The 11,667-nt window shown below is 39.0% G+C and overlaps 2 protein-coding genes and 1 long non-coding RNA gene across 5 annotated transcripts; 2 read left to right on the top strand and 1 right to left on the bottom strand.

The window, feature by feature from the left end:
• Positions 1–682: 682 nt before the first annotated feature.
• liat1 (ligand of ATE1) lies at positions 683–2,136 on the top strand (the record flags this gene model as incomplete). Its single annotated transcript, XM_083565378.1, has 2 exons — positions 683–991; positions 1,826–2,136. Exons 1-2 carry the CDS (start codon positions 865–867, stop codon positions 2,134–2,136), a joined length of 438 nt encoding a protein of 145 aa, XP_083421504.1. The 5' UTR covers positions 683–864.
• Positions 2,137–4,109: 1,973 nt separating this feature from the next.
• Positions 4,110–10,605, top strand: ccdc92bb (coiled-coil domain containing 92Bb). 3 transcript variants are annotated; one of them, XM_083564497.1, is made up of 6 exons: positions 4,111–4,694; positions 4,799–4,845; positions 6,915–7,060; positions 7,171–7,218; positions 8,000–8,373; positions 9,091–10,605. In XM_083564497.1, the coding sequence occupies exons 3-6, from the start codon at positions 6,931–6,933 to the stop codon at positions 9,406–9,408; spliced, it is 870 nt and encodes a 289-aa protein (XP_083420623.1). In that variant the 5' UTR covers positions 4,111–4,694; positions 4,799–4,845; positions 6,915–6,930; the 3' UTR covers positions 9,409–10,605. The 3 variants fall into 3 exon arrangements, with proteins under 3 accessions (XP_083420624.1, XP_083420623.1, XP_083420622.1); XM_083564498.1 differs by lacking the exon at positions 4,799–4,845 and having other exon boundaries at positions 4,110–4,694; XM_083564496.1 differs by lacking the exons at positions 4,111–4,694; positions 4,799–4,845 and having other exon boundaries at positions 6,759–7,060.
• LOC310738986 lies at positions 5,745–6,519 on the bottom strand. Its single transcript, XR_014537207.1, has 2 exons — positions 6,168–6,519; positions 5,745–5,889 (listed from the first exon to the last, which is right to left on the bottom strand). It is a non-coding gene; the product is annotated as an uncharacterized lncRNA (long non-coding RNA).
• Positions 10,606–11,667: the final 1,062 nt, after the last annotated feature.

Here is an 11,667-nt window from a genome sequence, read left to right as displayed (position 1 = left end):
GAAGTAAGTTCTGCAAAGTCCAATTGGGACATATGTAACAGAAGAACTGGATCACAAGGTCAGAAAGAAATCTCCAACTAGTGAAGAACACTTTTGGCAAGAGACGTTGCAAAGTATTTCAGCTAAACATTTGGAGAAACAAACTGTCTGTGTAGAAGAGTGTGTAAAGCTGTTATTACTAAAGGAGGATTCTTCAATGAAAATGAAGTGGAACATCTGGACATTGATAGATGTTTGTTCAAAATAAATCTTCTTACCATTATATAAACATGCATGTTACTCTCAAGTGTTTATTTAATCATTTTTTAATTGATCAAATGTAATATGGTAGTTTCCAGCTTTATAACAGAATATTCACTAAATCATTGTGTTCCCAGGTTTTCTCTTGCTCTGGACTTGAGTATTCAATAAAGAACAAAAACATATTTTTGCTCCTTTGGTTCCTGATTTAATTTTCCAGTCTGGGAAATATATATATATTTTTTAAGCCCTAAAAAACGGTATGCTTACCTTTCCATGAAGTAAACCCAAACATTAAAAAGAAATCATTAATTGACAGTTTGATCACTGAAAAGCTTTTTCTAGTCATCATGTAAATACAGCTGCTTGCCGGTAGGGGTCGGCGCATGCGCACACCACCCAGCGTGCTTCCATTCCGCAGCACAAAAATGTGGGCGGGGCCCGGTTTCCATGGTGACGTCTACACACACTGTCGGTTTCAATCAGTTCACCCACAGTATCTTTTTTTCCCTTCATGAGTAAAATCGGAAAACACAATTTTTTAAATTGCTCACGATTTGAAACACAATGCTGAAATGCTGAAACACAAATAATGGAGCGAGAACCTGAAGCTATGAGGAACCTATGGCGAATTTAATCGAGAAGGAGATGAAGAAGATGAAGAAGAGAAGAAATAAAGAGAAAAACAAACCCACCCGCGAGGAGAAGAAAAGAGGACATCCAAGCACACCTACTCTTTCTGATGACTCAGGTACTTTCTAATTTTTTTTATTTATATTCATTATGCATTTATTATTTTATGGTTTTATTTTTTGATTTTATGAGAGACACATTCGTGTTCATTTTGTCTCCATGCAACAAACTCGGTCGTGTAACGAAAGTATGAGGATTTTCTTTGACCAAACAAATAGATAATTGTACAAATCTTACATAATTTTTATTATTTCATGAACAGCTTTTCACACTCGTTCTTCGTTTCTCCAACATCCATCTGAAATACTTTGCCTGCCTCTTGTAACACTTGCTAAAGATGTTCTTCACTAGTTGCAGATTTCTTTCTTGCGATCCAGTTCATCCCAGTTTTCACCTCCATGTGTGAGTGTGGGGGTGAGTGCAGTCTGATCACATCTTCTGTCCTGGTCTCCGTCTTACACAAGTTCTTCTGTTAGAGACAAAAATGTCCCATTTGGACTCCACAGAACTTTCTTCCACTCATTCACAGTCCATATCTTGTGTGTTTTTGTCTTTTACTTTGTTTGTTGCATAGAAACAAAAGGATTGTTCATGTGTGTCTCAGAAATCATAAAAGACTATAAATCAGGGGTCACCAACATGGTGCCAACATCATTCGTTATTTCAGAAGTGTTTATCAATCTGGCAGCCCTTCACATTAATCAGTACCCAAGAAGTAGCTCTCAGTTTCAAAAAGGTTGGTGCTCAGGAGATCAGCACTAGATTTTAGACCTCCATGCCTTGGGAAACTTCACCCGTGCATGTGTGCTGCTAAGATTTAACCAATTTAAAGGTAAAAGGTGAAGGTACGCTGAAATCCATCTGCCTTTCTTTTTGTTTTGGTGCTCTTTAGGAAAACCCCAGACGCAGCAGTCAACCAACGTGGATGGGAGCAGTGACCTGTGTCATGCCAAAGCACAGACTGCAGTAGAGGAAGCTTCGTGTACAGATCAAGAGGGAGTAAACAGACAAATACAGGAGAGCCTGAGGTGGGATGGGGTTCTGGATGATCCTGTTGCTGAAGCAGAGCGCCTGGAGGTGTACAAAGCAAACCGGCGTAAACGCTACATAGCATTTAGACAGACACTGTTAGAAAATGGTTCTGAGTCAAATGGAAATAAACTGTATAAAACATGCAACGTTTGTTTGGCGACTATTGTGTAGAAACTGGTGTTGATTTTGTTTGTGGTTTTTTTTTCAAATTCAGCAGCATTTAAGAGGTGGTATCAAAATGTCCTGAATCAGATACCTAAAAAACATGGCAGAAGAACTCAGTCTATTCTTGATGCACGATGCTGCAAATGTCGAAGAAGACAATGAGCATGCACTTGTTGGAGCTGCGGACCTGCCTCACCTTTTTCCACTGTGTTGCTTCATCTCAGGGTCTTACCCACACACCCAAGTTTCGTAACCGGTAATGATCCTCGCCATTATTGAAAGAGTTCTTGGCAGACGTGAGGATTGCCTGAACTGACACACCGACAAGGGCAGCAATGTTGTGGATCGTTCTCCACGACGATCATCATGCACAATTTGGCGAATGGTTTCGATGTTTTTGGGAGTTGAGCTTGTTGAAAGTCTTCCTGATCTCTCGTCGTCTTTCAGTGATGTTGCTGCAGCAGCCCCCTGTTTCTGTGGTAGATTTTCCCAGTTTCAGGCAGAATTTCTTGTTTGCTCTTCTGTTCATGATGAAATAGCAGACATGGTAACACACGTGATCAGAGTAAGCACCAGTTGCAACGCTCCTGATGTACACAGGACCATGTCTTTTGGCATATTGACATATGAAGGTCGGTGCTCACTGTGACCGTGGGTGCAGCCTTGTGCTGCCATCTGTTGGCGTGTTACAAAACTAGTTTTGAAACATTTTTATAGAATCTCTATGTTTGGAAAACGTACTGTATTTCGAAGTGAAAAGAAAATGATGCTTTTATATTATTCATATTAAAAAGTAGAAAAATCAGGCAACAATCACTTTGTCCAGAGTTTGAACCCTAAACCCATTTACATTTACATTTACAAAACTACTTTGCTGCACTGTAACACAACATGAGGCTTTGGTTCCCTCAGATAAATCCTTCACCCTCCCTGATCGGATGACATATTGGGGAGAAAAATGGAGAAAAGCCACATTTACACAATCAGCCTCTACTGGGTCATGCTTCTCCTGTGAGATCTACTCAGGAATTCAGTTTCCTTCAAAATACAGTATAAGTTTATACACTCTTTAAACTCTACCTCAAATAAATATAACTAGGACTACATTAGAAATGAAGAATGTGTTTGATTTTTTTGAGGAGCCAATTAAAGCACTAGCAAATATTATAAATCATAGTAGTTCTCATAGTGTTCACATTAAGTCATGAGGTCAGAGCCCTATAACAGGAGATTTTTCACTCCAACCCATGCAAAGCAAATCTTAATTGAGCTGGGGTTTTGTGCACAGAGGCATTGTTATCCTGAAACAGGTTTGGCTCCTGTTAGGAATGATTTCATGCTACTGCATCTAAAGACGTCCTAAACAATTGTGTTTTTTCCAGTTGCATGCTGACAGATTGTGGAAGAAGCACATATGGGTGGAAAATTCAGGCGACCCAATACTTTGTCCATATACAGTATTGTCTTCTTCTTCTTCTTCTTCTTCTTCTTCTTCTTCTTCTTCTTCTTCTTCTTCTTCTTCTTTCGGCTGCTACCATTAGGGGTCGCCACAGCGGATCATCCAATTTTTCCATATATTGTACAATGGAGAGTTTGAATATGTAACTCCTCTTATTTAACACTAGAGGGCGCACAATCTCAAATGTCAAATAAAGGTTTCTGGAAAAGCGAAAGGATTTGATACAATGACAAAGCATTCCAGTCAAATAAACTAGAAATGTTCATAGAATAAAATATAGTAAAACAAAGATATCGAAAATATACAAATATTCATGAAGTGCTATTCACTCACTAGTCACATTATCATTAACTATTAACCCAAAGGTCATGAGTTACTGACCCCCCCCATAGTTTATTAAGTGCCACAGAAGTGTAGCATATGAAAAAATTGGACAGTTCATTGGACATTGAGAACAGTTGAGCATTCACACATTACTTTTGCATAACAAACAAACTTACAGTGGTGTACTTCATGCCTCCATGTTGTTTTTACTTACTATTACTTTTAATAGGGAAACAAAATTATTAATTCAAACAATTTTCCTGGAATTGTCCTGCCCTACCCTGACCTACTCAACTCCTCAACACCTTTGAATGCACCCCAGACATCGGTGTCTGACATCAGTGCCTTATGTTTATGTGGCTGATCAGACAGACGCGCTCCAAAAAAAGATTTCGCAATGTAAACTGGAACTGTAAAAAAAAAACAGGCCGGATGTCCACAAACGTTTGGCCATACAGTGTAATATGATGTAGTAAACTCTGGTTTCAAGATACATTATGAGTGCATCTCACGAGCATTCATTTATTTTATATACCGTGATGTAATTGCCTTCAAGTCACATTTGTCACCACTAGGGAGCAGTCTGTCCCTGTCCATGGTTCTGAAAAGGACAGGGACATCATTTCTCACGAAAATAAAAAGTAACCTAATAGTAATCCGGGTTTATATTTCAGCATGGGATCTGCTCTTTAGGTCTGATTCTTCATCCTAGTGCGGATTAACATCAGTTCGGGGTGGAAAACCAACGCGAGCCAGGTTCCTGTGGATCAGATCAGATCAGGTCAGTTCAGATCAGATCAGATCGCCCTGGTTTGTGACTTCAGCTCATTGGCTGAATAAATGTTGGATGTTGGACAGAATGGCATATGAACCTTCTCTTCCCAGGAGGTAATAGAGGAGAGAGCCGTCCTGCGCCTTTTCTCCGCCTGATTGTAAGTAACGCCGCTTTGTATTCAAAACATTGCAAACAGATGTTCGGCAGATGTAAAACCGATGACTGCTCTCCTTGCGGTTGTGATGTAAACTTGAGATCAACTCGCCTAGCTGCACAGCAGAGCCTTGTTTAAGATTACATCATCACCAACACCACCATCATCATCATCATCATCATCCACCTCAATTACGCACTCGGCGCAAGAGAAGTGTCCGGCTGGAAGTCTCAGTTAACGTCAACATTCAGTATTAGACCTCTGATAGACATTTATTTCTACATGTCTGACCAGTGCTAATGGGGAAAAAGTGAAAAATAAAGGTCAGATAGCGACGTTTAGAGATGACCGAAGTGCTTGCGCAGCTCCTATTTGGCCGCATGGCCCCGGATGTAAACATTTATTGGAAAATTTCGGGAAAGTAAAGCATCCTATAGTTTGCGTACGAGGTTGAAGAATTTGCAAATAGATTTTAACCAGTAACTTATTCTACAGGAATTCCCTTAGAGTAATACTAATGCATTGCATCATGGGGTCTTGGGTGGTCCACATAGACTACCTTGATCTGACCAGCTGCCAAAACACAGGTCAAAATGGTCAAACTGGTCTTTGATTTGTTTGCTGATATGATATTTTTTGTTTTCTAATTGGTGTAAGTCTGTGTTATTTTCTCATTAATAACTTGTGATGCTTTCAAGAGAAAAATTAAAAGCTGGAAAAGATGGTCTACCAGTTTGCCCAGCTCAGCCTGTGTCTCAATAACTGGTAGCAAAATCCATCACCAAACCCGAGTCTTACAAATATAATGAGAAATTTGCTGTACAATATTTATAATAACAAACACTGAGTTTGCCAGTGATCCCATTTGCAGAAAGTTAAATTGAAATGATGAAAAATACACACACACACACACACACACACACACACACACACACACACACACACACACACACACACACACACACACACACACACACACCAGTGACCCCATAAGTTCATACTTAAGCCATTATTCGAATAATCCTGGACAAATATGTTGCATTGCACCTGAAACATAATGTTAATTTCACAGTAGATGAATGTCATTAATCAAAAATGAAATCAGTGATTAAATGCTGGATGCTGATTTGTTCCAACACGATGCAAACACAACTATTTAATTAAATAATTAGTTAATCACAACTTATATGCAGTTGGAAAAGTAAAAAATAATACACTAAAAGTGTTTATAATAAACAAATGCACATACAAGGCAATGAAAAAAAAAGACTGTGTTACATCACTATTACCAGACATACATTATATGGATGAAAGTTTCTGGACACCTGATCATAAGATCCGTCTGTGCTTTTTGAACATTTCATCCCACACTTATTTCCTATTTGCTGTTATTATAATCTCCACACTTCTGGGAAGATGTTCAACTATATTTTGTAGAGGTTTGTGTTGATTCCCAAACAAGGGTGATAGTAAAGTCAGATACTGATGTAGGTGAGAAGGTGAGGAGGCCTGGGGTGCAGTCAGCATTCAAATTAATTCCACAGGTGTTCAGGAGGGTTGAGGTCAGAGCTCTATAGCTGGAGATCTTCCACCCCAAACCAATCTTCATGGTGCTGGCTTTGTGCACAGAGGCATTGTCATGGTGGAACACATGGTGGAAATGTCGTGCTCCTGCATCCAATGATGTCCAATACAATTGTTTACTTTCAACTTTATGGTAACATTTTGAGGAACACATGGCAGGAATGTCCATATAGTGTATTTTTAAATGATATAATACAGGATTTTCTTTCTATTTACAAAGATTCCAGGGTATAAACTCTACTGTTCTTCCTGCATGTCAAATCATTTCTTATCTCATTATTTCTTATGTGTATGTGGTTGAATAATGTTACATGAACTTTACAAAATACTTGTACCTCATCACCTTACACTAGTATAATATTTTTGTCATACAGAAGACACATTTCCTCAAAGCTGACATTTGGGATTGATTATGATTTGCATAATAAAATGAATGTTCATAGACTTCTGTTTTTTGTACACCGAGTCCTGTTTTTTTTTCAATTCAGGACCATTTGTGTGTCCATGGATACCAGCAACGTCACCCAACAGGTAGAGAGCGTCGAGCGGAACATTGCTTTCTTACAAAAAGAGCATCAGGTCCTCCTGACTGGTCTGCGCCTGGAGATCCGTCACCTGAAGAAGAGATGTAATGGTCTGTCGCCTTCTCTCTTAGGGCATGTGGGAAAACTTTAACTATACAGAATGAAGACATGAGTGTATCTTATAGAGCTGTTTACAGAATCGTCTGATTTCTCTTCGCAGATCTGAGTTGTGAACTGAGCAAAAGCTCTCCTGCAAGAAATAGAGTCGGTAATGGGTCTATTTCAACTACCCTCTATCTATCTATCTATCTATCTATCTATCTATCTATCTATCTATCTATCTATCTATCTATCTATCTATCTATCTATCTATCTATCTATCTATCTATCTATCTATCTATCTATCTATCTATCTATCTATCTATCTATCTATCTATCTATCTATCTATCTATCTATCTTTACAGCATTTGGCGGATGCCTTTATCCAGAGCTGCAGTAAGGTAAAAAATTATTTGATGCCCTGCTGATTTTGCACGTTCCCCCAATGACAAAGACATGATCAGTCTATAATTTTAATGGTAGGGTTATTCAAACAGTGAAAGACAGAATAACAACAAAACAATCCAGAAAAACTAATTAACAAAAAAAATTATGAATTGAATAGCATTTTAATGTGTGAAATAAGTATTTGACCCTTTCGCAAAACATGACTTAGTACTTGGTGGAAAAACCCTTGATGGCAAGAGGTTGTGGCAATGGAGTTCTAATCTATTGTGCACTACACGTATAGGTAGGGAAGGTTTAGCTTCAAATCCCAGCACCACTAAGCTGCCACTTTAGGGCCCTTAAACAAGGCCCTTAACCCTCAGGTGCTCAGTTGTATGAATAGGATGATTGTAAGGTACCCTGGATAAGGGTGTCTGCCAAATGCCATAAATTTATCCACAAACATTTGTAGTAAATATCCTGTATATACATATTTCTCTGAAGACTTTATGGCGAAAATCTTGCAACAATGCATTTATACATATCTTTATGTGTTGGTCAGACATTGCGACTGAGGAGGAGTTCCTGCAGGCTCGCATACTGCAGACAGAACATCATATTGCAGAACAAGAGTGCTCGCAGGGGGAGCTGAAAGCCAAGCTCCGCCACAAGGGGGAGCAAGCAAGCGCTCTGCAGGTGCGACTGCGTGAAGAGGAGCGGCGCTTTTTAGAGGAGCTAAAGCGGCGTAGCCATAAGATCACTGCACTTAGCCGTGATCTCCGCAAGCAGACAGACATCGCTGCCCAGCTAACTTTCCAACTACACTCGGCACGTTTTCGTCTCTACCATCAAGCAGAGGAAGAAGAGGGGGAGAAAGAGGAGGAGAAGAAGAAGAAGAAGGAGGAGGAGGAAAGGAAAGGTGAAAGAGGCGAGAAGGTAAGAACGGAAAGACTGCTATACGTGGTGGTACCAAAAATATTTTGATATTAATGAGGCTAACTGGTACTATTCTGACCTTGTGACCTGTGATTTCATCACAGACATCAAGGTAGAACAAACGCAAACGTGAAAATTCTGCGTGAAACCGGGCAAATCTGCCCCAGTTTGACATGACATAAGTCATTCCAGGTGTTTTGACCGGAACGTGCACTTCAAGAGCGGAGGAACATCACTGGAAGAAGACGAAAGATCAGGAAGACAAGACCAACCCCCCAAAATGTCGAAACGATTTAGCAACTTGTTTATGATGATAATTGGAGAATAATCCACATGATCTCACTTTTGCACCCACCCTACTTGCCAGATTTGGCTTCTGCGGGCTTTGCCCTATTCCCGAAGATGAAGATGGGCTTCAAAGGTTGCCATTTTGACACCATTTTGGAGATCTGGCATTAATCGCAGAAGGTGCTTGACGCTTCGAAAAGAAGACTTGCAGGACACATTTCAGAAGTGGCAGGAACTCTGAGGGCACTGTACTGACTATTTTGAAAGTAATAGTGTATACATGTTGATAAATAAAGTACTTACTTGTTAACCAAGTTGGTCTTGAAACATTTTGATACCACTGCGTAAAGTGTCATAAAAAGAGTTAATGTTAGTGCTAAACCTAGCTGGTATATACAGCAACACATTGTCATTGTATGTATTTTACAGGGTCCAGGCTGTTTATCGAGCTTCCCGCAGGTTTTACCAGCCAGACCAGAAGCCAGACATCGTAGCCACTGTTCAGCAAGACTGCGAAGGTCAGAACGTGTGAGGGAATGTGTGCCACAGGAACGCATCCTGGGGCCTGAAAAACCATCTCCAATGCCTGACCCTGCCCTCTTCCTGTATCCCTTCCCTCAAAGATTGCTCCCTCTGCACATATCACTGCGAGGACACTGTGGCGAGGGGGATTCACAAAGGCAGATGGGTAGACTACGGACTCGAGTGACGAGAGACGACACCAGACCAGAGACAACAGATTTATAGGATATAGACTGACCAGTTACTCTTTGGGTCATGTGTATAGTCTGGGACTCATTAATGGCAGATGGAACTTATTTCTTACTGCATATTTACTGCACATTTCCGCTCATCCTTGGGGGCAGGTATGGCTGAGTGCCACTATTATTAATATCAGCTGTTCAACAATTGTTAGTGTATGTAAAATCCTCGTGCACATGTTTAAATTACATTCAAATAATTAATCAGTTCTTTCGGGTGTCCAGTGATTAAAAAAACGTCATTTATTAGCTCCTATTAGCTATTTAGCTCCTCAGTTATTATAACATCTAGTGGTCAACATAGGAACTGCATCAAGCACTAAAAGAAGCCCTATGGGGCAGGACTCACGCTGACTAAGTATTTTAATTATTTAAATTAAATAAGTTTAATAAACTTCATAGAAAGTGTCTATGATGTTAAGAAGCATTTCAGCTGATTGATATTTGCAAGGAGGAGAGGATTTTTCGTGGATAATGTCCGTGTTAGAAATGCGTGTGCACAACATTGACCTTATTTCTTGTGCAAAGGCTGAGAAAAACGATGTCTATGATTTTTGCAATTAGCTTCAGGTGTTTCGTGTGTTTTCTGAGATATACAGTAGTTGAGATTCTGAGTACCAGGCAACCCTGAATAATTATATTAATTCTTTGGAAAACGTACATGCTTTATGGGACACAGTTACACAAACATTTGTATAGTGCGGATGTCGTCAGTTCTATAGAATTACAGATTTCTCAAAAAATACACTAGACATTAGCATGAGTCACATGCGATAGCCTCGCAATACTATCGTAGTCGTATTCAGGATCTATTGAGGTGTCAAGGTGGCTTTCTTGTCCTTTTCTCTAGTAGAGTGATGTGTAATAGATACACACACACACACACACACACACACACACACACACACACACACACACACAGAATGAAATAGTTAATGATCTCGTCCAGGTGTTTATACAAGTGGCTGGTAATATGAAGTAGTAAAAGGTAGAATAGACATTCAAAAATATTTGTCCAGAGATGATGACATGGACACGACAAATGCACCAAATGTTAAAACTTATTTGCCATTTTTTTCCCATGATGAACAAGCTACCAAACAGCTAGAACTAATCAATGACGTGCAACAAACAGGACAAATGTATGAGTTAGATGAATAAACAGATTCATATTTATGTTTCCTATGTTGTTTACTTGGCACTTGTTATTTATTCACATCTTATTCTGATTTGCTAGCTTAATAAGGTAAGCAACCAATACATTTATTAGATAAATAGTCTTTTATATAGGACACACTCAGGATGTCCATCCCTCCATTACATGAAAGCTTTCGGTTGCTCGGACATAATTAGGATAATTATAACCATCAATATTATAAAGAAACGCAGAAGAACAGAGCGCTGCATCACAGACGGGAATCTCATACAGTGAGAATGAATGAATGTCATTACTAAAGCAAGAATCTCAATGAACACAATTCAGCAAGTCTCCTTTCACTGTAGCCACAACTGCACCTCCCTCATACATCATCTGTAGCAGAAGCATCGATAAAATGCAGATATGATGAGTTAACAAATCTGATCGTTTAAAGCAACAGCTTCAAGCTACATGTTTTGTAAGCTCCAGGACTGATAAAGATGCACAGATTCCTTTGACCCAAGCAACACATGACATGTCAGCTGAAATATGATTGGATAAGAACGTTTCCCCGAGAGAAACGCTATTAAATGAAGAGAATAGACTATTAAGGATAAAACATATTTATAACATTTCTGCTAAAAAAGGCCTTTCTGGCCCTGATGGCCCATCACTGATATATATATATATATATATATATATATATATATATATATATATATATATATATATATATATATATATATATATATATAAATGCCCTTCTATAATAAATAATAATAATAATTTATTCTAATCACTGATGCATATTACTTATTATTATTAATAATAATATTATACTAACTTAAACAAATTGTATGTACATACTAATTAACTGATTTGTTCCCAAAGTCTGTACCCGAGCTAGAATTCATATTTGTAATACCAATAAAGCAACCTTTGAATCTTGGATCATGAGACGGGGAAAGAGATGTCGGGGGAGAGGGAGACGGAGAAAGAGAGAGGAAGAGAAAAAGAAAGTCTTGAAATTTACTGCCACACAAAGCTCCTTTATCATTTTTTTCAACCTTGCCGAGGTCCACCACAGCATTCTGCTGCTACTGCAGC

The sequence above is a fragment of the Silurus aristotelis genome, assembly GCF_946808225.1.
Source record: "Silurus aristotelis genome assembly, chromosome: 16".
Taxonomy (NCBI): Eukaryota; Metazoa; Chordata; class Actinopteri; order Siluriformes; family Siluridae; genus Silurus; species Silurus aristotelis.
This window is presented reverse-complemented; position numbering and strand designations above follow the sequence as displayed.